This window comes from Heptranchias perlo, chromosome 7 (assembly GCF_035084215.1).
Source record: "Heptranchias perlo isolate sHepPer1 chromosome 7, sHepPer1.hap1, whole genome shotgun sequence".
Classification (NCBI taxonomy): Eukaryota; Metazoa; Chordata; class Chondrichthyes; order Hexanchiformes; family Hexanchidae; genus Heptranchias; species Heptranchias perlo.
Genome location: NC_090331.1, coordinates 17,081,380 through 17,108,486, shown reverse-complemented (window position 1 = coordinate 17,108,486; position 27,107 = coordinate 17,081,380). Strand labels below are relative to the sequence as shown.

The 27,107-nt window shown below is 40.3% G+C and overlaps 1 protein-coding gene across 2 annotated transcripts in view; it reads right to left on the bottom strand.

The window, feature by feature from the left end:
- ptpn4a (protein tyrosine phosphatase non-receptor type 4a) overlaps window positions 1-27,107 on the bottom strand; it is a 240,491-nt gene that overhangs the window by 167,821 nt on the left and 45,563 nt on the right. For both annotated transcript variants that reach the window (XM_067987103.1, XM_067987104.1), the window contains one exon: window positions 21,807-21,961. In XM_067987103.1, coding sequence (XP_067843204.1) covers window positions 21,807-21,961 — 155 coding nt within the window. The remainder of the gene's footprint in view (window positions 1-21,806; window positions 21,962-27,107) is intronic.

Genomic DNA, 27,107 nt, shown 5'->3' with positions numbered 1-27,107 from the left:
TTATAAAGACTCAAATATTCCAGACAACAATGATTCAGCAAAATATATACTATGAGTACAAGGGTCTATTTGAAAATCTTGCATTCATGCTTGTTCAGATTTTGACAACCAACAATACCAATAGATTGGTATTATTCAAGACCTGAAAATAACAGACAATTTATTGCAACAAGGGTTTGCCCCTAAAACATTAACTGGCATTTAACAGTGAATTTGATCATTAATGTGAAGAGATCAAAATGATCTAGTGAGATCACAGAAAAAAAGCTGCAAGGGGTTATTGATCTCTACAACACAGTGCAAGTCTGGCAAACACGACAGCACCAAGTGGTCCTCACATATAGATAGGTTATTCCTCCGATCCTCAACTGAGTATTCAGTTCTGTTTTTCACACTGTGTACAAATTCATTTCTTCTCTCGCCATTTCAAGCACTTCGCTACAGTTTACTCCCACCCTAAAATTATTATAAATGTTGAACTCCAACAGTGGTTCAGAGATATAAAACAGTTAGAAATTAAACATTAAAAGGTCATACAGTTTTGAACCTTAAATGTGAAAACGAGATATACACTAGGTGATACTCTACTGAATTGTGTTGAACATTCCCCAGCTGGTTATTTGTGGTATTTATGCAAATATGTGGTCCTTTTCAGTGCCTTGAATACTAGTAACTCAGCAACACATCCTGCTTGATGAATGCCTTCTACTCTAGGTTTGTTTGCATTGGCCAGCATGTATTTTTTGCACTGAATAAGCTATGCCACTGCTACCTTCTAACCCATCTCCATTTAATTTAGAAGACAGATTCAAACGTGTTACAGCATTGGTTGGTTCTGAGCAAAGAGCAAATTTTGCTGACCTTAAAATTTGAAAAGCAATTATAAGGGTTACTGTAAAATTTAAATACATAAGAGAAAGAGCAACAATGCGTCGCCAAATGTAGCCACAAAAGGAAAAGGAAGAAAGTCAGGAAGGAATAACAAACTTCTTTCATATCCTCAGGACGCTTCAAAGCACTTCACAACCAACGGATTACTTTTGACACGCGCGATAGCCAATTTGCACAGAGAGGTCCCATAAATAGTAAATAAGATAATTTTGCTTTGGTGGAGTTGGACAAGAGAAGAATTTGGCCAGGAAATAAGAAATAGGAGCAGGAATAGTCAATACAGACCCTCGAGCCTGCTCCACCATTCAATAAGATCAAGGCTGTTACTCGACCTCAACTCCATTTTCCCGCCCGATCCCCATATCCCTTGATAATCACTAATCTCTTCCTTTTTATATACTTGTAGAAGCTCTTTATATGCTTGTATAAACATCTGACCTTCATACCCCAAAGCACCCCTTGCTTTTTGAATATCCATGATCAAAATCTCCCATCAGGGATTGTTCCACACATCTGGCCATCTTGAGCTTTGCTTTCATGACTTGATGGATATTCCACTCCAACCTAAGTCCTGAGTAGAAGGTAACTTGCAGGTGATTTGTGCCTAAAAGGGGTAGAATTGCTATGGATCCTGGAGACTATGGGCGAGGTTGCTCCTCCTATTTCATGAGCACTCCTCTGAGGTTCTAAGGAATGATCAGATCCTATTATACTGACAGTGGAAATATGTACCAGTGCCCCTGGTGTCTACCTGCCTATTTCTTCTGCCACGCTCTCGGGTCACTGGAGCCTTCTGCTTTGCCAGATTTTCCATGCTTCCCTCCTATGCTGTACAGTTGTAGCCACTCACACATCCTCTGGGTCTCCAGATACATCTTTGGTTGATCTTATTTCTTACATTACTGCCTCCTTGTATTGCGCCATCATCACTTTTGTTATTTAATCATCTCCTGTCCTCCACTTGATCACAGACCATTCTTTTTTGTTCCCATTGCCATTTCCCTGGCTCTGTCCCTCCTTATAAGCTGTCTGTAACATCTTCCAGTCCTAATGAAAGGTTAACCCCACCTTCCTTTCTCCACAGATGTTGCCTGACCTGCTAAGTGTTTCCAGCATTTTCTGTTTTTATTTTTTCTTGGACTCTGCCTTGTTTGATCTCTGGATCCCAAGTTAATGCCTAAAAGTTCAGAACGGCCACATTTCCACACATTATTCACGAAGCCCAAATTGGCAGGTGCCTGTCAATAATAAAAGTGGATATTTACTGCCAGTTTTCAGACTTTAAACTACTTTTCCATATTGTATAAATGGAAGTACTTTATATTGAAAGTATTTTCTCTTTCTTCCCCCCAACCCCATGCTTTTCTTAGTACCAACAGCAGCTCTTGAAATCCATTACAAAGAATTATGGTCAACAAACGTGTTTATTCAGTAGAAACTTTAAATATTTTTGTTTAAACAGTACTAATGACTTGGGGTGAGTTTATGAGCCCGGTGGTGAGAGATCTCTGAATTAGCATCTGCAGATACACATTAATGAGGATTGCTTCAGCTTCAATACTTTTTGCCTCTTCACATTGTCAGGCTGAGTAAACTTGGAAGCTGGTTCTCTCAGCACTGTGAACAAAACTTGAACATACAATAGCAAAAAAAAACTAAAGTAAAATGATGCAAAAGTTAACTAATGGATCAGCTTGATATTTAATGGGAAGAGAACTGACGGTAGCTGATTCTTAAAACGGGTGTGGAAAGAGCATTTGAGGTATTTCCATGATTTAGGAGCCACCCAAGCATTTTATTAGATAGAGACAGAACAGAAACACTGACAGAAAACCAATTCCTTTCATTAAAAAAAAACTACAATACATGCCATAATCGCTTTAATCTGTTGCTCTGTTGAAATGTTTTTTTTGGTTCTGGCTCAGTCTGGTCAGGTATTCTAAGTACAGTTTTTCCATGCTGTGCTGCCTTGTAAGTTCTTTGTGATGTTTGGCTCATTTGGTAGCACTCTTGCCTTTGAGTTAGAAAAGTCATGGGTTCAAGCCTCACTCCATGAGCAGGGACTTCTCCTGATGTCACACAAAAGATTGTTACACAAGATAAGGGCTGAGGGACATGGGGTTGGGGGCAATATATTAGCATGGACAGAGGATTGGTTAATGGACAGAAAAGAGAGAGTCGGAGTAAACGGTCATTTTTGGGTTGGCAGGTTGAAGCTAGTGGGGTGCAGCAAGGATCGGTGCTTGGGCCTCAGCTATTTACAATTTATATTGATGACTTAGATGAAGGGACAGAGTGTAACGTATCCAGGTTTGCTGACGATACAAAGCTCGGAGGGAAAGTAAGCTGTGAGGAGGACCCTAAGAGTCTGCAAAGGGATTAGACAGGTTAAGTGAGTGGGCAAGAAGGTGGCAGATGTGAGGTTATTTACTTTGGTAGGAAGAATAGAAAAACAGAATATTTTTTAAAATGGTGAGAAACTATTAAATGTTGGTGTTCAGAGGGGTTTTGGTATCCTTGTACACGAAACACAGAAAGTTAACATGCAGGTACAAGCAAGCAATTAGGAAGGCAAATGATATGTTGGCCTTTATTGCAAAGGGGTTGGAGAACAAGAGTAAGGAAGTCTTGCTGCAATTGTACAGGGCTTTGGTGAGACCACACCTGGAGTACTGTGCACAGTTTTGGTCTCCTTACCCAAGGAAGGATATACTTGTCTTAGAGGTGGTTCAATGAAGGTTCACTAGATTGATTCCTGGGATAAGAGAGTTGTCCTATGAGGAGAGGTTGAGTTGAATGGGCCTATACTCTCTGGAGTTTAGAAGAATGAGAGGTGATCTCATTGAAACATAAAAGATACTAAGAGGGCTTGACAGGGCAGATGTTGAGAAGATGCTTCCCCTTGCTGGAGAGTCCAGAACTAGGAAACATAGTCTCAGCATAAGGAGTCAAACATTTAGGACTGATATAACAAGGAATTTTTTCACTCAGAGGGATGTGAATATTTGTAGTTCTCTACCCCAGAGGGCACTGGATAATTCGTCGTTGAGTATATTCAAGACAGAGATCAATAGATTTTTGGACTCTAAGGGAACCAAGGGACATGAGAATCGGGTGGGAAAGTGGAGTTGAGGTCGAAGATCAGCCATGATCTTACTGAATGGCGGAGCAGGCTCGAGGAGCCGTATGGCCTACTCCTGCTCCTATTTCTTATGTTCTTATGTTTATAGAGCGCCACAAAAAGCCTGCCAAGCTTTGGCGCAGGAACACTAAAGGCTCTTGAAAGTGATTCTGCTCTTCACAGTCATTTCTATCGTATGTTCTGCTGGGTTTTTTTCATCAATAAAATATTCCAGCAGTTGTTCTACCTTTCTCCTAAAAAACACCATTCCTGTCAAAGGGTAGTTTTAGTAACTGCTGGTGTAGCTCTCACGGAAGAGACAGTCTGTGGTACGATACAATTAAAGCCATTTTATGCAACAATCATGTGCATTAGTAACTGTGTAAGTAGACTATTGAAATCTTGTCAAGTACAGGTGCACACATGTTGACGAAACCATGGAGGCATTTAGTTTATTTTTGATGCAGATGTATGGCCATAGGCTAGCTGGGGCACACACTGTACTGTGTGCAAAACTCCAAATTTTTCCTTTGGCTGTTTTTCCTGGAGGACAACCTACTACTAGATTTTCTGGAGGTTCAATTTCAGGTGTTGGCACCACAGACACCTGAAAGAGAAACATAAAAACCCAGACAGCTCAGGAAATTAACTAAATGTTTGATTCTCCAGCGTCTAACTAACCTAACCTCCTCCTGTTAAGTCTAGAAACTTTATCCCAAACTTTGGTAATTGTAGCGAGAAGCAAATAACCTTCAGCTGTCGAAAAACAATGGTTCTTACATTGAGTTAACAGCACAGAAACAAGCCATTTGGCCCAACTGGTCTATGCCGGCATTTATGCTACACATGAGCCTCTTCCCATCCTACTTCATCTAACCCTATCACCATATCTTTCTTTCCTTTCTCTTTCATGTGCTTATCTAGCTTCCCCTTAAATGCATCTATGCTATTTACTTCAACTACTCCTTGTGGTAGTGTGTTCCACATTCTTACCACTTTCTGGGTAAAAAAGTTTCTCCTGAATTCCCTACTGGATTTGTTAGTGACTACCACATTGATGACCTCTAGTTTTGGACTCCCCCACAAATGGAAACATTTTCTCTACGTCTACCCTATCAAATCTTAAAGGCCTCTATCAGGTCGCCCCCTCAGCCTTCTGTTTTTCTAAAGATAAGAGCCCCAACCTGTTTAGCCTTTCCCGATACGTATATCCTCTCAGTTCTGGTATCATCCTTGTGAAACTTCTTTGCACCTTCTCCAATGTCTCTACATCCTTTTTATAATATGGAGACCAGAACTGTGCACAGTAGTACTCCAAGTGTGGTCTAACCAAGGTTCTATACAAGTGCTTTTCAATTCTATCCCTCTGGAAATGAACCCCAGTGCTGGATTTGCCTTTTTTATGGCCTTATTAACCTGTGTGGCTGCTTTTAGTGATTTGCATATCTGTACCCCGAGATCCCTTTACTCCTCTACCCCATTTACACCCTTATTATCCAAGCAACATGTGGCCCCCTTATTCTTCCTACCAAAATGCACCACCTCACACTTAATCTATATTGAAATTCATTTGCCAATTACACACCCATTCTGCAAGATTATTAATGTCTTCTTGCATTTTGACGCATTCTTCCTTTGTATTAACTACACACACAATTTGGTGTTGTCCGCAAATTTTGAAATTGTACTTCCGATTCCTGAGTCCAAATTGTTAATGTAAATTGTGAACAACAGTGGTCCTAGCACCTATCCTTGTGGAACACCGCTTCCTACCTTTTGCCAGTCTGAGTAGCTACCCTTAACTCCTGCTCTCTGTTTTCTGTTTTGTAGCCAGCTTGCTATCCATTCTGCTCCATATGCTTCATGAGTTATGACTTATCGAAGGCCTTTTGAAAATCCAAATATATTATATCTACTGTATCAACCTTGTCGACTCTTTCTGTTACTTCTTTGAAGAATTCAGTAAGGTTGGTCAAGCATGACTTTCCCTTTTGAAATCCGTGCTGACTATTCATTATTACATTTTTGTTCTCTAGATGTTTTTGTATTACATCTTTGAGTAAAGATTCCATTATCTTTCCTACCACCGACGTTAAGCTAACTGGTCTATAGTTCCCTAGACTTGTTCTATCTCCCTTTTTAAATACAGGAATAAGATTAGCTGTCCGGCAGTCACCTGCACTATTCCTGTTTCTAATGAATTTTTTATATATGTGTAAGATGCCTCCGCTATCTCTTCCCTAACTTCTTTTAATATGCGCGGATGCAATCCATCTGGGCCAGGGGTTTTATCCTCTCTAAGTTTGATTAGTTTATTATTCCCCCCCTTTCTATCTTAAATGTCTTTATATCTTTTTGATCATCTCTTCTAATGTCATGCCCACCTTGTTTGTCTCAGTACTTACCAGGCAGACTAAGTAACTATTCAATATTATTGCCATTTCGCTGTTATTGCCTGTGAGTTTATCTTGTACATCCCTTAGTGCCCCTATCTGGTCCTAGGGTTTTATTTGAGCTTAGATTAGGAAACCACATGCAGCAATGACTAACTACAATGTCATGATGACATTGCAGTGTACATGTTAAGCACATTGCTTCCCCTGCATCTATCAAACTAAACAAAACCCCGACAGAAGCTAGCAAATGTGGGAAAAAATATTGGATCACTTAGAGTTTGGCAAAGCAAACAGCCAATATAGGCTGCTTAAAGCTTTATACTAAAGTCATGTTATGTTTCACCTTTGTGGAAATATTTACCAGCAATCAAGTGAAATGTTTTCTCAGGTGTACTAGCATAAAACCAGTATTGGTTTTATATAACAGTACTGTTATCTGAGCTTCAAAGAGGAATATTCAGAGACATGTCAGCACATGCTCTTGCATCGGTCCTATCAATACACTTGCGCCACATGTTTAATCCCCCGGGCAAAAAAGAACCATAGCATTCAATTAAAATCTCTTGGAAAAATCTCTTCACTTCTACAGCATTGTTTTCTTCTGCAATGCATTGACAGCATTCCTTTAGGGACTGAACACAACCAACGTTTCCATCAATACATAAATTAGAAGTCTGAAAAAAAAAGACTGGGACTGAAAATTTAAGAATTTAGTTAAAGTGCATACTGTAACTTGAATGTTTCAACTTCGTACATAATCTGGAGAATTACAACATTGCACTAAATATTATTCTGTGAATGCTATCTTATTCTTACAAGCTTCTGCTAGCCAATTTCCCCTCTAGAATATGTACCAGTGAGTGGAAAATCATGTAGCTAAAAGTATCAATGATAAATATCTAAACCAACAACAAGTCAGTAATGCTCTTACAACATGTGACCTAAAATCAGGCAGTACAATTACCAAACCTTGTATTTACAAAGCAAGGTGGTTGTTTTTTTTTGCATTTAGCTACGTTTTGGGGAAACAGCAGCAAAACTAACCAGCTGCTGTTTTGCTTTTCATGTAGGTTAAAGTGGTTGGAGAGGTGGAATTCCAGAGTTATTTCCCTTCTCCCCTACAAAGAAAATTGATGCAAAATAAGTTACTTTTGAAGCATTGTATTTCTGAAGAATTGTAAACGTCAGCATCAAATGTTACTAGATCTTATCTGTTGCATAAAAGTTGATAAATAGCTTGCATCAATTAATTCTAATCAAAAGCAACGATACAAGCTCTCTAGTGGCTCAACAAGTTAATCCATATAAATTAAAGCAGGATGGCCCTAAGCTCATGTAATAATAGTTGATTGACTGGGATGAATGTTAAGCAAGCAGTGAGAAGTAATTGACAAGTCACACTTGTGTTTGTACATACAGGGAAACAACCAACGTGAACAGCGAACTGAAGTGCAGCGACTGAATCTAACCTTCTTGAGCATCTGAGTTTGTAAGCCGTTTTTAAAATATTATAGTTTGATCCCCAGTCTGTGTCGTTAGCGCTCAGTCAGAAAAATTCAGGAGGGATGCTCCTATCTACCTCAACGTCACGGGAGATTTTCCACTCCCCGGTCAAAGTTCCTGCTTCTGCCTGCGTATCAGCATTCCCAACTAAAATGCATGCACAAACATCAAGTGAAAACAGCATGATGCTTGGCTGGGATGCACACACAGTTGAATGGCCTGTTTGAACTTGTGTCGCAAATAATGGCCACTTTGGCCAAGTAAAAGTGCGTCTAACAGCTATGGGACTGTATCCCAGCAAGCAGTAAACCCTTTCAGGAGCGGAAAGTAAAAAAAAAATTGATGGGATGAAGAAAAAAAAACCTAATGTTCTAACCCAGATTTTAAAGTTTGATTTTTTTTTAAATTGAAGATTCATAAAATTCTGGAAGTGTAATAAATTCACATTAGTGAAAATAAATATATAAATGGTACCAAAACTTCCTTATCAAAGTATTGATTCTAATATAATATATCCATTCATCACAATGCAAGTATAATCACAAGACAATGCATTTAATCAGGACTTGGCAATATAAACTTGTGAAAATAACTTGTCCAACCCAACTCTCTCCTCTGAGTTTACTACCCCCCTATCATCCCTTAATCTCTCCCTCCATTATAAACTCCCCTATCCATATTCACAGCCACCCCCTCGAGCTTGCCATCTCATGTGGCCTCTCCACCCCCATCGTGTCAATCACGGATAAGGCCATCTCTGACCACTTCCTTGTATCCCTCTCCACCCATATCCCCCATCCCCCTCCCAACTCCACTTCCTTCTGTGTCTGCCCCTGGAAAAAACTCTTCCCCCAAGTCACTTACAACTGCATTTTCAAATTCCCAACTATCTAGCCTTTGGCCCTCCATTCGCCACGACATTTCTACAGCTACCAATCTGCTCAATCACACCCTCACCTCCACCTTTGATACCCCTCTCCCCATTAAAACCATTTTTCTCTCACCCTGGTCATTTCCCCTGGTACGGCCCTCATCTCCGTTCCCTTAAGTCCAAGGGACGCAGACTTGAACATTTATGGCAGATAACTAGTTTAGTCATTCATCGCCAGGTTTGGCTGAACCACACAAAGTACTATCAGGTCTTGCTCTCCTCTGCCAAATACGCTCACTACTCCAGGATCATCCTGGAATGCAAAGATAACCTCTGGCCTCTCTTCACTACAAACCGTCTTTTTAAACTCCTCTCCCCTGCCTCCTCCACCTTGACCTTCAACAAGTGCGAGGAGCTCATGGACTTCTTTGTCACTAAGATTGAGACCATCCGTTCAGCTGCCTCTGCCACTTCTCACCCTTTCCCTAGTCCACCAAGCCAAACTTCCCCTCAGGTTCCCCCCTGCCCTAGCTGTGAACACACATCTTTCTCCCAGTCATGCCCTCTCCGAGCTCATCTTGACATTAGACACACCTCCTGCTCCCTCGACCCTATTCCCACCAAACTGCTGACCGCCCCCTTCCTGGGCCCCATGCTAGCTGATACTATTAACGGTTCCCTCTCCTCAAGTACTGTCCCCCTCCCCTTCAAATCTGCAGTCATCACCCCCCGCTCCTCAAAAGACCCACCCTTGACCCCTCTGTTTTTGCATACTACTGCCCCATCTCTAACCTCCCTTTCCTCTCCCAAAGTCCTTGAACATGTTGTCACCTCCCAAATCCATGCCCATCTTTCCCACAACTTCATCTTTGAATCCCAATCAGGTTTCCACCCCTGCCACAGTACTGAAACGGCCCTTATCAAAGTCACAAATGACATCAGATGTGACTGTGACCGTGGTAAACTATCCCTCCTCATCCTTGTCGACCTGTCAGCAGCCTTTGACACGGTTGACCACACCATCCTCCTCCAACGTCTCTCCTCGGTCGTCCAGCTGGGTGGGACTGCGCTCGCCTGGTTCCATTCTTATCTATCCAGTCGTAACCAGAGAATCACCTGCAATGGCTTCTCTTTCCGCTCCCACACCATTACCTCTGGAGTCTCCCAAGGCCCTCTCCTATTTTTCATCTACATGTTATCCCTTAGCGACATCATCTGAAAACACAAAGTCAGGTTCCACATGTACGCCGACGACACCCAGCTTTATCTCACCACCAACTCTCTCGACCCTGCCACTGTCTCTCATTTGTCACACTGCTTGTCTAACTGGATGAGCAGAATTTTCCTCCAATACTGGGAAGACTGAACCCATTGTGTTCGGTCCCCTCCATAAATTCCCTTCCCTAGTCATCGACTCCATCCCTCTCCCTGGCCACTGTTTGAGGCTGAACGAGACCATTCACAACCTTGGCGTCCTATTTGACCATGAGATGAGCTTCCGACCCCATATCTGCTCCATCATCGAGACCGCCTACTTCCACCTCCATAACATTGCCCGTCTCCACCCCACCTCGGCTCATCTGCTGCTGAAACCCTCATCCATGCTTTTGTTACCTCTAGACTCGACTATTCCAATGTTCTCTTGGCCGACCTCCCATCTTCCACTCTCCATAAATTTGAACTCATCCAAAACTCTGCTGCCCTTTTCCTAACTTGCACTAAGTGCCAATCACCCATCATCTCTGTGCTCACTGACCTACATTGGTTCCCGGTCCAGGAATGCCTCATTTTAAAATTCTCATTCTTGTTTTCAAATCCCTCCATGGCCTCACCCCTCCAGCCCCTAAAACCCTCCAAGATCTCTGCACTCCTCCAATTCTTGCCTCTTGCGCATCCCCATTTTAATCGCTCTACCGTTGGCAGCTGTGCCTTCAGCTACCTAGACCCTAAACTCTGGAATTCCCTTCCTAAACCTCCCCACCTCCCTTTCCTCCTTTAAGATGCTCCTTAAAACCTACCTCTTTGACCAAGCTTTTGGTCACCTATCCTAATATGTGGCTCGGTGTCAAATTTTGTTTGATAATGCTCCTGTCAAGCGCCTTGGGATGTTTTACTATGTTAAAGATGCTATGTAAATGCAAGTTGTTGTTGTTATTGGTCCAGGACTAGTACTGAAGCTGTAAACTAACCCACAGTTACTGAAACAACACAAAGTCCTGAAACATCCAAAAAGGAATCTCGCAACACATCCTTCAGTTTCTTCAGGAGGAGTCTTCCAAACACACTTGAGTTTTAAAATTGCATTTGCATGGATGACACAAAAGTGCACATACACATCGCTTGTGTGATACTTCAAATGAGGCACCATATTAAAAACTTCATCAATAGAACACTTGCCAGTTCCAAGAACTCAATAAAAACTATGGTCTAGTAGAAAATGGGCAAAATCTATTTGGAAGGCTCAATGTCTTGTGATCAGTGGCCTACTGCTGCTTCTCAACAGGCTGTCAGGATTTGGTACAGCCTGCATAAAAATGAATAGTTTGCACATATCTAAAGAGTGCCATTAAAGCTCAAGATTATTCATGGAGTGTAGAAATTCTACAGTTATAGATTTCCTAAAGTCAGAGATTTATGCCAAAGGACAACCCAACACACAGATCTTAGTAAACAGAAAGATCAGGAACACAAACCTGAACATCACAGATGATGTGAAGTTGAACAGAAATCCAGAAGTAATGCTGCTTTCCAAAGTCACAACTTAAACTGTCAAAAACAGATACAACACATCTAGCTTAGTTGGCTGTAGTGAAATAATACCTCTGTTTCACAAATATTTAAAATTGCAGAATAAAACAATTCTTTTCGCAAAGCATCAAACCTTCATGATCAACACCCTGCAGACATCAAGTTTTCAATCCACAGAAGTGGAAATCCCAGAGGCAAAACAGGATGTTGAGGAAACAAGTTACCAAGTCAAATGATCAACCACAGTAGCAGATACTAAATATTTTCCACTTAGTTTACAAAGAGCTTTGAAGAAAAGATGATGAGACAGTTGTAGTGATGGCAATGGCTTAAAAAACCTAGCTGTTTCTAGGCAATGTCAAGCAGAAGACACGAGTTAAGTCAAGATACAAGACTACGGATCTGTTTCCCCTAGAAAGCTTCCATAGGTGGTTAGCCCCAGTCGCCTAAACCTAGACATCTAAAAGTCATCCATCCAAGCCAAGAAGTACCATGTGGCATACATGGCAATTATCAACATTTAATGCGTTGCATCTTTGTGTCAGCATTGACAAACAAAAATAAGCAAAAATTCCACCAGAATGCTCCATCACAAATCTCTTCTGTGCACATGTGGAACTTGTTTGGTTGCACAACCATACAATCAGGTAGCTCCCAAACTGACACACGATGAAATAGCACTCAACAGTGGGTACTTCAAACTTTTGAGGTATATATTCTGCAGAGAATGATGTATATTGTACTGAAGAGACTAACTGATGTAAAATGTATTAGTGGGAAGATATGTGGCAGCGACTGATGCAAAATATAATGGAGAGCGTGAGAAAGTGCACAATCATGGCGGTGAATCATATATACCCACCATGATCATTTCATTCTTACTGTACGCCAGGGTGGGGTGAGAGAGTTGAGGTCGAAGATCAGCCATGATCTTACTGAATGGCGGAACAGGCTCGAGGGGCCGTAAGGCCTACTCCTGCTCCTATTTCTTAAGTTCTTAAATGCCATGGGACATTTCTATATGTTAAAGGCACCGGGGGGATGAATAAAGCTGCTGTTGGAATTGTCAGCTTCTTTATGGTTGCTTCAGCTTTTTTTTTACACTGTTGGTCAGCTTTTGATAATTTTCTAGGTTGGCATGCACATGACTGAGTCCTCAGTTTAATACATGGGTGATTTTCTCAGTATAATTTTCAATCTTAGAGTCAACTGCACAAGCAGGTCCAAAACCTGAGTGTGGACGAGGCGCCATGAGGAAAGAATTAACAGGGGAGCGTGGAAACAACTACCCATCATATACTAAACATATAAACTATGCATTTGAGAACACAAATACCACAAAAGGTAGCAATGCAGTTGGAAGACTATACAGAAAAAAAGCAAAGGCATTGATAATACACAAACATTAGGAACATATGGGGAACACAGCGGACTTTGCAGAGTTGGGAAGGGAAAGAACATTGGTATATAACGAGGAAACACAAAATGACACCTAACTGCTAGAACATATTTGCAAGACAAATCCACTCCCCCTCCAAATTGGGGAGACCAACTGAAACAAAACAAACACAGGCACACAACTTATCTCTAATATAATGAAAAAAGCACACTTTTGGGGAAATTGAAAAAAGTGAACAGTTCAGGTACTAACCAAACAAGCAAAAGAATGTTTTAAAACTCAGTTGATCGGCAACAGGGCACACTAAAAATGTCTTGCACAGCCAACCATTCCAATTTAATAAAAACTAGATCCGTCTCTACTACATTTTTCATTAAACCTGCAGCGCACTTGAACCAGCACAAGTGCCACTATCTAGCACGTGAAAAATTAATTCATACGATCCCTTTTCCCTCTCCTCCCCCACCCCAAGGTAATACAAATATGCAGTGGATCACTATATATTAGATCAAACAGGCTCCTAGTGTTTTTGTTCATATTACAGTTACAGACCAAAACAAGATTTAACATTAAATGAAAACAGATGGCATACTTCCACGAATAGACATGATGCAGCGCACAGCAACAGAACATTTGGTTTTAGTTTGAACACAAAATGCTCTCATAAGGAACACATTTAGCACTATAACAATCATTCACGACAGTGGGTTTGGACACAGTTCTTTCACCTTGAGACCTATGTTCAAATCCAGCAAAAACTGATGGGATGGAAAAAAAAACTCCTAGCTGTAAGGAACACACTTGAAATGCCCTATTAATTTCAAGTTCTAGCGGATGTGGGCCCATATTACAGAATTCATTACAATTTGACAATCACTGAAGCCATATGGCGGCCAATGTGGAAAATGAAAACAATTCCCTGGTGTGGTGGAACTTCTCCCGAGAGGTTTGGGTTAAGGTGTTGTGTTAAAACAGAGGGGAGCAAGTTGTACACTGTTAATGTAAAAAAAAAGAGACAGGAAAGAGGTATTCCATTCCCCAGCTTTCCTGGCACCCATTTCAAGCGACAGACACGAAATAGTACAATGCCAATAGTCATATAAACATATCTGCCATAGATTGGTTTCACCTACTCTAATGGAGCATGCTAGGTAATTAAGAAATGCATCAAAAGGAGGAAAGGGGTTACTTATTTAGAATGACTTCCTAGGACCAGTTACCAAGCAACCTATATCACCATTAATCTTGGACTAATAACCTTGAAAATTATGATCCCATATATCAGAATTTATTCTAAAATCTTTTAAGATCACGTACATCTACTTTACTATTAGACTCATTTACAGAACAAATGCATGTTCTAAAAGAAGGTGAATGTGGAAAACAAAAGAATAGAAGTTAACTTTGTAAGAACCAGACAATGCAGCCTTATATTATTACAGCACAGGAAAGCTGGAAAAAAATCTGGTTAGCATGGGGACAACATTGCCGCAAAGTACAAAGTTCATTTAGGCACTAGCCACTTCTCTATGTTCCTTATAGAATGCCCTTCCTGTACTATACACATCATAATACATAGCCTATAATAGCTAATTCTTTCAAGACTCTAAAATCTCTGTGCACTGTTTTGATGAATCTAGGACTGATAATTTTGTAGAGATCCACAGTCAATGTAAGACACAGATGAACAGATATGTGGCCAGTGTTAAATCAAGGAGACATAATATTTAGCCACTGGTACATCAGTATGTCCAATAGAAGCATGGACACGTGTAACTTTGTGTCATATTTTTGGGAAATTGAGTTGACTCAGGTCAGACTGAGAACAACAATGTAAATCCACAGCAAGATTACCACCCAGTGGAGGTTTCATTCCCACTGGCAGTGCTAGGAATGGTATTCTGGACATGTTGTTTAATGGCTTAGTGTATCTGTGACAGCCCACAAGTACACTAAGCTATTAGGAAAAAAATGGATGTCGAACAAAAGAGGAGGGACCTAAAGTTTGGTCAAAGAGGTGGGTTTTAAGGAGGGCGGTGAGGTGGAAAGCTTAAGGGGTGAATTCCAGAGCTTGGAGCTTAGGTGGCTGAAGGCATGGCTGCCAATGGTGGGGGACAGGGGAGGGGGATGATGCACAAGGCTGGAGTCAAAGGAATGTAGAGTTTAGGAATGAAGAAGGTTACAGAAATAGGGAAGAGCAAGGCCATGCAGGGATTTAAACATTGAGATGAGAACTTTAATCTTGAATTTTTGGAGTTTTACCGAAGTTTACATTGGAAGGAGCAGGAATAGGTGATCATAATGAGGGCCCATTGTTGAGCAATAAAGCAGATATAAATCAGGAAATAAATTAGAAGAATTGTAAAATGACATTGGATTAAAAAAAGGAGACTTTCAAAAATTAAATAGTTGTAAGAACCAACATCCTTTTTATTCTTTATTCTAACAATTTTTGAGTATTCTTTGTCTAAACAGCAAGCATGGATATCATAGCATGGCAGTAACTTAAAGGGAATTACTGAGCCTGATTGTGATGAAAGAAAACCATTCGAGGCAGTCATGAACCCATGGACAATTCAACATCAACACAACCAATTTACGCACACAGTTTGGCTAGCCTTTCTGAGCCAGAACCATACTGGTGTCATCAACACTTGCTGCTTAAACAAATGTCAAAATTAGACAGAATGGTTTCAATAAGCTGGGGTCCTGATGGTGAGATGAATGGATGAAGAATGTGAGAGATGCTTGATGAAATTGCAGTTTGGTTAGATTTTTATAAACTGAATCATAACTTATGCAACTGTAGTTTTTTTTTCAACTTGTTAAGTTCCATTGCAACGCAGAAAAGATGCCATCTCAACACAGCAATGTGTCCAGAACCAGGCTTTTGCCTCAAGGTCACAAAAGAAGCATGACAGTGCTACACTTATGCCACCCACTTACACTTAAAGCCTACCCTTCAGAGTGCTTCAGCCAAATACTGCTTTTTTTTTCTCCTCACTTAAAACATTGATTCCTTGCAAGGGTACAGCTCCACTAAGTTAGTCATCCTCTAATGTATCATCACATAGTCATTGTTCATGTTTGATCCTCAATGATAATGTCAAGTGGTTATTCAATTGCAGGCATATCGCAGACAACCCTAATCCTGTCCTCACTCAATGTTCAAACCTTCACATTTCTGGGACTTTTCCTGGTCTGTATGGTTCAATATTCTGCACGCTAAAAGGTCTTCAAAATTATCACAGATATGGAAAATTTTGGATCCAAGATCTGGGCACAAGATTTGAAAATTATGAGGCACAGTTTAAAGTTAAGGGTGTCAAAAGAAAGTAAGAAATTTAGGCAACATGTTTTAGTAAGGGGGTGATGCTATTGTGGAATACATTACCAGTGGGGGTGGGGAGACAAAAACCAAAGCAGGTTTTAAAAAAGAGTGGATTAATTCCCATTAGAAAAGGGGATGCAGAGTTTTTAATTCCACAATCACTGAGAAAACTGATGGGAAGTTTGGAAGAGTAAGCTAGATGGACCAAAATATTATTACTACGTTACTACTACTTTAAACCTGCTAAGATTTCCCTGGAAGCCTACTAAAGCATATTTTTTTTAAATTACTTTTGAATCAAATTGGAATCCAAGACAAACTTCAAATCTTTCTTGAAAGCAATCCCAAATATACCAGATATTAAAAAAATAGACTGAAAGGTTCCTTGTTTTGTTGTAATGCGCACAAAACAGTAAACCAAAGAATACCCACTGCATATCCCTCAAAATTCATACTGCTCCATACAAATTATTTTGAAAAAATGTGCAGATAAAGTTTGGATTTTTACATTTATAATGAAATTTGTTCAACAGCACTCAGTGCTCAAAGACAAATGAAATAGAAAAAATTACAATAAATGGGGATGAAACACTTCCCTCCTTTTCCTTCCATTATTACAACCATTCTCTGTCTTGCTTTCCTAGCAACAGTAAACACTGCAAGGGCCAGGTACATCCCCACACCTTTCTACGAATGATAAACAACCTATTACTGGCACTGTAGAAGATACAGCTATAATGGCATCCTATCCCTGCTAAAGTTAGCATTAGAAAGTAACAGCAGCAGTGGAAAGAAAGGTAGCATGAGGCAGCAGGCTCAAAGTGATGATGAAAGTGGGATTTGAGAAGTGATTACCACAAATTTAGTCCCGAGAGTGTGGCAATCTCAAACTGGTATTCAGTGTTGAATGCCAGCGAGGGTATGGACACCTCAGGGGAGTGCAGTCAGGAGCAAATCCACCGTGGGAGACTCAGCTGCACAAAGAGGCAAAAGAAATGTAGTTGTTATCGGGGATTCGATAGTACATATGAACATACGAATTAAGAGCAGAAGTAGGCCATTCGGCCCCTCAAGCCTGCTCTGCCATTTGATAAGATTATGGCTGATCTGATTGTGACCGATCTGATTGTGACCTCAACCCTACTTTCCCTTCTATCTACTATAACCTTTGTCTCCCTTGTTAGGGGAATAGACAGGCATTACTGCAACCGCCGAAATGAGTCCCGCATGGTGTGTTGCCTGCCTGGTGCCAGGGTAAAGGATATCACTGAGAGGGTGCAGAACATTTTGAAGGGGCAGGGGAGAAGGGGAACAGCCAGAAGTTGTGGTCCATGTAGGAATCAATGATATAGGAAAGAAACGGGTCGAGATCCTGCGGTCAGAATTTCAGGAGTTAGGGAGGAAGTTAAAAAGCAGGATCTCAAAGATAGTAATCTCTGGATTACTCCCAGTGGGAGGGACAAGTACCACTAGAGTAAAGAATAGTTCAGAAATAGGAGGGATCAGGCAGGGGGCAACTGCAAAGCAGTCTAAGATGAGATTGGAGTGCATGTTCGTAAATGCACGTAGTGTGGTAAATAAGGATGGTGAGCTGCAGGCTCAAGTCGCCACATGGGAGTATGATATAGTGGCAATAACAGAGATCTGGCTCAAAGGAGGGGAGGATTGGGTACTTAATATTCCTGGCTACAAGATATTCAGGCAAGATAAGGAAAGAAAGGTGGGGGGGGGGGTGGCAGTATTGATCAAAGAAACTATTATAGCACAGGAAAGGGATGATGGAGTTAAAGAATGAATCTATTTGGTTAGAATTAAGGAACAATAGAGGAGTTATTAGACTGCTGGGCGTATAGGCCACCAAATAGTGGAAAGGAGATAGAAGAACATTTGCAAGCAAATTAAGAAAGATGCAAGAACTATAGAGTAGTGATAATGGGGGACTTCAATTATCCCAATATAGCCTGGGACAGTAACAGTGTAAAGGGCAAAAAGGGGGAGGGATTCCTGAAATGTGTTCAAGAGAACTTTCTGGAACAGTGTGTTTCTGGTCCAATCTTGACAGAAACAGTGCTGGACCTAGGTGGAGCATGATTCAGTGGGGAGCATTTTGGGGAACAGTGACCATAATATTAGGTTTAGAAAAGGATAAGGAACAATCAAATGTGAAAATGCTTAACTGGAGGAGATTGGTGAGTTTTAACTCTGAGTTAAAAAGGGATCTTGTCCAGGTGGACTGGAATCAAAAATTGGTAGGCAAAACAGTAATTGAACAATGGGAGGCCTTCAAGGAGTGGGTTCGGGTACAGAGTAGACACATTCCTACGAGGGGGAAAGGAAGGGCATCCAAAGCTAGAGCTCCCTGGATGAGTAAAGATATAGAGATTAAAATGAAATAGAAAAGGAAGGCTTATGACGAATGTAATAACAGTAGAGAACCAGGTTGAATACAGAAAGTAGAGATCATCTCAAAAAGAGAATAAGAGGAGCATAGAGAGAGTATGAGAATAGATTAGCAGCTAACTTAAAAAAGGGATCCAAAAGTCTTTTATAAATAGTAAAAGTGCAGTCCAAGGGTGAGACCGATTAGGGACAAAAAAGAGGGAGGCAGAGGGGATGGCTGAGGCACTAAATGAATACTTAGCATCTATCTTCACTAGAGAAGAGGATGCTGCCATTATAGCAGTAAAGGAGGTAGTAGCCATATTGCATAGGATAAAAATAGATAAAGAGGAGGTACTTAAAAGATTGGCAGTGCTCAAAGTTGAAAAGTCATCTGGTCCAGATGGGATGCAACCTAGGTTACTGAGGGAAGTAAGGGTGGAAATTCTGGAGGTTCTGGCCACAATCTTCCAATCCTCCTTAGTGAAGAATCTTACAACACCAGGTTATAGTCCAACAATTTTATTTGAAAATCACAAAAGCTTGTGATTTTCAAATAAAATTGTTGGGACTATAACCTGGTGTTGTAAGATTCTTTACATTTGTCAACCCCAGTCCATCACCGGCATCTCCACATCAATCCTCCTTAGATATGGGGATGGTGCCGGAGGACTGGAGGATGCAAATGTTACACCCCCGTTCAAAAAAGGGGAAAGGGATAAACCCAACAATTACAGGCCAGTCAACCTAATGTCAGTGGTGGGGAAACTTTTAGAGACAATAATCCAGGACAAAATTAATTGCCACTTAGAAAAGTAAATGAACGTCAACACGGATCTGTTAAAGGAAAATCGTGTTTGACTAACTTGATTGAGTTCTTTGATGAAGGAGAGCGTTGATATAGACTTAAAAGGCATTTGATAAAATACCACATAACAGACTTGCTGGCAAAATTAAAGCTCATGGGATTAAAGGGACAGTGGCAGCATGGATACAAAATTGGCTCGGGGATAGAAAGCAGAGAGTATGATGAGCGGTTGTTTTCCAGGAGTAGTATACGGTGGTGTTCTCCAGAGCAGGATCACTGCTCTTTTTGATATATATTAACAACCTGAACTTGGGTTTAGTGGGTATAATTTCAAAGTTTGCAGATGACACGAAACTTGGAAATGTAATGAACAATGTGGAGGACATAGACAGACTGGTGAAATGGGCAGACACATGGCAAATGAAATTTAATGCAGAGAAGTATGAAGTGGTGCATTTTGATATGAAGAATGAGGAGAGGTAATATAAACTAAACGGTACAATTTTAAAGGGGGTGCAGGAACAGAGAGACCCAAGAGTGCGCGTACACAAATCTTTGAAGATGGCAGATCAAGTTGAGAAGGCTGTTAAAAAGCATATGGGATCCTGGGCTTTATCCTTCATCATTGCTGGGTCAAAATCCTGGAACTCCCTACCTAACAGCACTGTGGGAGAACCTGCAACACACGGACTGCAGTGGTTCAAGAAGGCGGCTCACCACTACCTCCTTAAGGGCAATTAGGGATGGGCAATGAATGCTGGCCTTGATAGCAATGCCCACATCCCATGAATGAATAAAAAAAAGCAAGGAAGTTATGCTAAATCATTATAAAACACTGGTTAGGCCTCAGCTGGACTATTGTGTTCAATCCTAGCCACCACACTTTAGGGAGAATGACAAGGCCTTAGAGAGGGTGCAGAAGAAATTTATTAGAATGGTACCAGGGATGAGGGACTTCAGTTACATGGAGAGACTGGAGAAGCTGGGGTTGTTCCCCTTAGAACAAAGGAGATTAAGGGGAGATTTGACAGAGGTGTTCATAATCATGAACTGTTTTGATAGAGCAAATAAGGAGAAACTGTTTCCAGTGGCAAAAGGGTCAGTAACCAGAAGACACAGATTTAAGGTGATCGTCAAAAGAGTCAGAGGCGACATGAGGAAACATTTTTTTTTACACAGCAAGTTGTAATGATCTGGAATGCACTCCTTGAAAGGGTGATAGAAACAGATTCAATAGTAACTTTCAAAAGGGAATTGGATGAATACTTGAAGGGAAAAAATTTACAGGGCAATGGGGAAAAGAGCAGGGGAATGGGACTAATTGGATAGCTCTTTCAAAGAGCTGGCACAGGCACGATGGGCCGAATGGCCTCCTCCTGCGCTGTACCTACTATGAAATTATCTTTTATGTATTACAGTACTCTGGGTCACTGCTAACTATTTTTAATCTGCTTCTGGAACACCACTTAGGTACAACTCTTGCTTTTTGGAACAATAAACACAAAAATACATCAAGCCACTAAAGATTTTATTCCGTTTGCTTAAAATTGAATTTAAATGACATTATTTTCTTTAATCAAAAGCCACTGAGATGCAAGGTCAACTTGAAAATTTATACAGAGGAAAACTGCTGGTGTCCTGAGATGAGCATGAACTGCTGCAATTATACTGGAGTATGCTATAATAGAATGTGAAATACGCTTTACCTTCCTGAGCACTAGACTGTAATTTCTAACATCTCATGCCATGACAGGAAAAAAACAAATATTCCACACCCATTCTTTAGTCAAAATTGCTCACTGTACAATCACTTCATCCTCATGCATATTGTCTGCTTTTCCAAATAGAATCAAGGAAAGCAAAATAGAAAGTATAACAGAAAGCTACAGGAGTTATACATACATCCGCTAATGTACAAGGACACATTTCACTATTTAAAGAGTCAGATTTTGAACTAGTTTGAAAACTGAATCACTACTGCTAGTTCTCAGTATAACAATATCCTCCTCCAGCCAGTAGTGCAGTTTGGTCTAACCTACAGCATTTTCTATGCTCACCAAAGTGCTATTATCTATAAACTCTTTCTCCTATACTTCCAAAAAGTATTTTTTGTTCGTTGAAATTAAAGCACTGCACCAAAACAGTGAAAATAGTAAAATGGACAACTATGGGGTAAATATTCTTTTTTCTTCCATAGAATCAATCTTTTCAGCATTTGTGTTAACATGTTACAATTAGATTTCACCATCATAGAAAAGACAATGACAGTTTTCTCTTTCACAAATTTTATCAAAATCATTGGTTGGAGTCAAAAATAAAAGTCTGCCTCACGTTCAAAAAATATTTTATATCAACTTACATTAACCTTGAAAGCTTGAACAGTGTTATCCAGGAGAAGTACGTTGCACACCACTTCTGTGTGTTGTCTGTCCCTAGCCAATTCTGATGCTCGTACATTGTAAGTCCTGCCAGCTGGCAACCGGAAGCGCGATGTCATTACTGTCCACACGGGGTCTACAAAGAGAAAATTAGCAGTTAATACAAGGAAATTCTTCAGATTCTTTCAAAAAATTAATTTTTAGGATTAGCAATAGGTCTAAATTAATTCACCAAAAGCAGTTAATTGTCTGAAATAAGTTAAGGTACAAATGAACAAATTTCACTTCTGACCAAAATATAACGATCAGGTATTGGAGCTATTAATTGACAACAAAGAGATGCTCATTGGAAAACAAGATTACATTGCATTTAGGCTAAATGCCTGCTGCATCATTTCTTCCAATGGTTGCCAGTATTTTTCATGCAACTGAAGTTAAACTAACAATGCGGTGATTTTAGAGCACTGTTTCTGTCCCTCAATGCCTTTTTGTCAACAGAAATATATATTTAGGTTCCCTGATGGTTTAGTAGGCAAATGCCCTGACTTGTGGTACTAAGCCAATCAGATCCCAGGTTAGATTCCTGATCTGTGCTAAATTAGGTTCTCTCAGTCAAGGCTCAAATATGAAAAAGTAACAAAGGGCAACAAGCAAGGAGCTAACTCAGAGGTGGAGGAAAAATAGATATAGATCAATACATTGCAAAGAAAATGTCTGTTTAGGATATTTTCCATGTTATTTTCAGGACACACAGATACATTAAAAAAAAGTTAATCATTTGGGAAAGGATTTTAAAACATTTTCCAGTTTAACAAGAGTTTAAAAATGCTGAAGAAATCAGATGCAAGAGATCCTCATGTTAACATTCACTTCAACTGCATAAAGCCGGTCAGACAAAATAACCGAGAACAGAAATTCAAGAAGCCATCCAAACCTCAGGCGAGAAAACATTTTTCGTAGAAGCAACAATAAAGGGAATAGCATAGTTAGGAACAAAAGAAAATGCAAGAAAGACATTTTCATAAAATAGTTTTTAACATTAAGGTGTAGGGGGAATTATTCCTCTATAATACATTTACTATTAAAGATGTCAAAAAATTCAGACCTCTCAACCAACCAGCACTCTTATGCACAATATCCCACTTGGCCAAATCACTGTAAATAATTTCAAGTGATTCTTTAGTAAAAGTGAACCTGTTCCATCAGGTCATGTGTACTTCAATGAGGACAGGCATTAAAATCTAACTTCCATACTATCTGAACAGATAGTGGCTCAGGGAAAATGTGTGTGTGTCGGGGGTGGGGGGGGAGCTCCAAGAATTGCTAAAGAGACACAAATTTCTTTAGAAAATTGAGAGGTTGAATTTTACCACCAACAGATGAACCCAAACTACTTTAATCCTTCCCAAAACATTATATCCATTGGATAATCCTTGCCCAGTAGTTTTGTTGCCACCTGAAAGAATCCAAGCAAATTTGTATGGCATGGTGCATTGTTTTCTAAAACCATGCTGATTAGTCCTTTTGGTCCACGGTGGTCTGTAAGCTCTTCAGATGAACCCTAATAGCATCCCTCAGAATGGTCCCATACTTGCCCATTAGACTAGATTAACTAGTCTTCAATTCCATACCACTATTCTTTTTAAATATTGGCAACATTCAGTATTTTCCATTCCTCAGGCACAGCTGTGGTATTTATTGAATTCTTAAAAATATTAACCAGAGCAACACCTACTTCAGGATTTAGGAGTGTCTACAGGGCACTGAGGACCAGATGAGCAATTTTTTGTTACACATGCTTTACCAAACTCTTCAAATTAAATTTAAGCTTGGAATTAGTCAAGAATCTACATTTTTGAAGAATCTATTTAACACGCTAGGCATCACTTGATGCTCAATGCATTGCCACAATTTCTCCTTTAAAAAGAACTTCTCGTCTACAGTCAAAATGTTTCAATCAGTCCTTTCCATTGTTTCGGCCTGTTTCTGTGCGAAGTCCCATTTGCCCATCAGCCCCATCTGCACTGACCTGTTCCCAACACATTCAATCCAAAATCCTTGGCTATAAGCTTGTTGTACAGCCTTGTGCCATCCTATCTGTGCAATCTCCTCCAGTTCTATATCCTTTCATGAATACTCGGCCTTGGCTCTGTTGGTGGCACTGTCTACTGAGTCAGAAGATTGTGGATTCAAGCCCCACTCCAGAAACTTGAGCACAGTACTGAGTGCTGCACTATTGGAGGTGCCATCTTTCAGATGAGACGTTAAACCAAGGCCTTGTCTGTACCCTCGGATGGATGTAAAAGATCCCCTGCCACTATTTTGGAAGAACAGCAGGGGAGTTCTCCCCGGTGTCCTGGCCAAAATTTATCCCTCAACCAATATTAAAACAGATTATCTGGTCATTATCGCATTGCTTTTCGTGGGACCTTGCTGTGCGCAAATTGGCTGCCACGTTTCCTATATTACAACAGTGTCTACATGTCAAAAAGTACTTAAGCGCATTGGGCCATCCTGAGGTCATGAAAGGTGCTGTATAAATGCAAGCCTGTCTTTCTTTCTCTGTTCCTCTGTACATCGTCTCCTCGCTTGAACTCACCATTGGTGACAAAGACTTCAGCTGCTTTGGTTTTACATTTTGGATCTCCCTGCCTCTGCAGCTCTTGCACAATCTTTAAAATCTTCCTCTAAACCTCTCTTCAACCTAGCCTCCTAATGTTTCCCTTCCTGGTTCCCAGGAAGGCAGTGTAGATAGAATAGATATGTGAAGGAGTAGATGGCTGAGCAGATTAGTTTTTAGGACTGGCCAGATGGACTGCAGAATCTTCCAATCTTGTACGTTCCTACGTCCCCATCATATCATCACAATTTGAACCTCCATATTTGCATTTCTTTATTCTGAGGGTAATAAACTTCAATAAAAGTAGACAATTGTTAAAAAGTGTGTACTGACATTATTAAGGGGAAGGGGCTTTTATTTTAACATTTCTAAACACAAAAAAGGAACAGTGCTGGTGATTCTTAGCTAAAACCAAAATAATCCATCCTCCAAGGATAGAACTGAATGGTACAAGATAAGTTTTCTATGGTGACAGTGTATTTCAGTGCAGTTGAAATTCATGCTAATGAATTACAGGCACCAGCAAAAGCAGATCTGGGATGCACTCAAATACACACTGCATACACTTGATTTAATGACTTGTAAACTCCTGTCCTAACAAACTCTGGATTTGAGATTTCTCCTACTTGAGTATCCAGTGCTCAATAGAGGCTACTCACTCAGGGAACTTTAGTAAATCAATGCATATTTTTTCAATCAACAGCAATTTATAAAGAATGCTAAATACTGAGCACACTCAATTAGCTCAAACCAATAAAAATGGTGTGTGAGTACATGCCATCAGCAGGCCAAATACTGAATGCTTATGCTACCTGCTTTACTAAACGTTACCAACATTCCTCAAAATAGAAACAAAAACAGATGCTTTGTTGCACATTCGTTGCCTGCCTAGGGACATCTTTAGTGAGAAACAGTGAAACGAGCTATTAAGACAGCTGTCTAATTACTATAGTTCTCAACAGAACATAGATCGCACTCCTCCAATCCACGGACGAACAGAAGACAACGGAAGAATGTGTGTGTGATGCGTCTTGATTTCAACACAGTTAAGGATGCAGGAAAGACAAACATGGTGTTTTCATACTTTATGGACCTATCACATAATCACACTACATCTCTTTCATGGGGGATTTTGGCTAGTAAAAAAAACACTAGCATACTACACCCATATTTGCAGGTTACTTTCTCAGAACATACAATAGCTAAAAGAGTGAAATTGCTAAGCAAATATTATACTTTTAAACTATAAAAGATTAAAATTGGAAGATAAACAGCTATGCTGTGAGATGCAAGTAGGCAATTAGACAGACACATGAGCCTAGATTTTCTAGCATGGGTTAGAAAAGGTAAGATATTTTGATGTCAGCTTATTTGCATAGGTTCCAGTGCAGATTTGGACAAGTGTAGAGAGCACAATATTGCCTGTAAGTGAAATTTCAAATGATGGGGACCTTTAAAGGAGTGCATCAGATAGGGGGGAAAAAATTCTGCAAACAAAGGTTTAAAGGGCATCGCAACCCATTCGCAGTTTTTGCAAATGCTGAAGGGGAGGGGATTAAAGAAGTGACAGACAACAATGAAGAGAAAGGAAACCCAAGATGCAGGCATAAATCTGCAAAAAGTGCTCAAGAGCAGCTCAAGGAAGGCTGATGTCGGAATTGCCCACCTAAAACAAGAACTTAATTTGAATATTAATTTGGGTGCACAGACTGGCTTGCAGCATGTCCATGCTTATGAGTTATCACAAACCTGAACCTGTCTTCGTCTAACATCAACGCACTTTCTAGCAGGGCTGCTTAGTTCAGGAACATGGACAACTGTTGTGCCCCTCACTACTACCCCATCTGATTGCAGCTAACTCAAAATGGAACACAGCTAGAAGCTGAGACATTTCTGGTCTGAAATGCTCACCAGGAAGTGCATTTACCTACTAGGGGATCTCAAACAGACTTTTTACTTTACACCCTCATTTCAATAACACAATTATAAATCAATTTTGTTTAGCTACACCAGCAATATTTGACAAAGATTTGCACTGATTGAAAAAGATATTATTTGCCTCTACTATTTTAGAATATACCAAGCAGAAAATGTCAAGAGCCCCCTCCAATTTTCTCCCATCTCCACTGGTTGATTAACTTCCCAATATTAGCTGCCTTCCAGTTCCTTGTCCAAGTTGCCACTTTTTATGTATTAGCGGAAGACAACAGAAGTAATCACACTCATGGCAGATTATCTGGCATTTTTATAAAATTACACATCAACATAACGGCAATTGATACTAGCTCAATTGCTAAATTTAAATGAGATAGATAGCTTTTTGGCAACCAAAGGTATTAAGGGACATGGGCCAAAGGCAGGTATATGGAGTTAGATCACAGATCAGCCATGATCTTATCATATGGCGAAGCAGGCACGAGGGGCTGAATGGCCTACTCCTGTTCCTATGTTCCTAACTGTAAGTTCTTCTTACAAAGGGACACATTCATAATTTCTCTCGCACACATGCATTCTGGCAGAGGTCAATGGACTGCAATCAGGAGAGTACGCTGCCTGATTTCCCATTCACCAACCCCCACTGATGGGTAACTGAGGCTAATCAGTACACTTCTGCTGCCAACCCAGCCAAGATGAGCAAACACATCACAGACCATCGAACTGG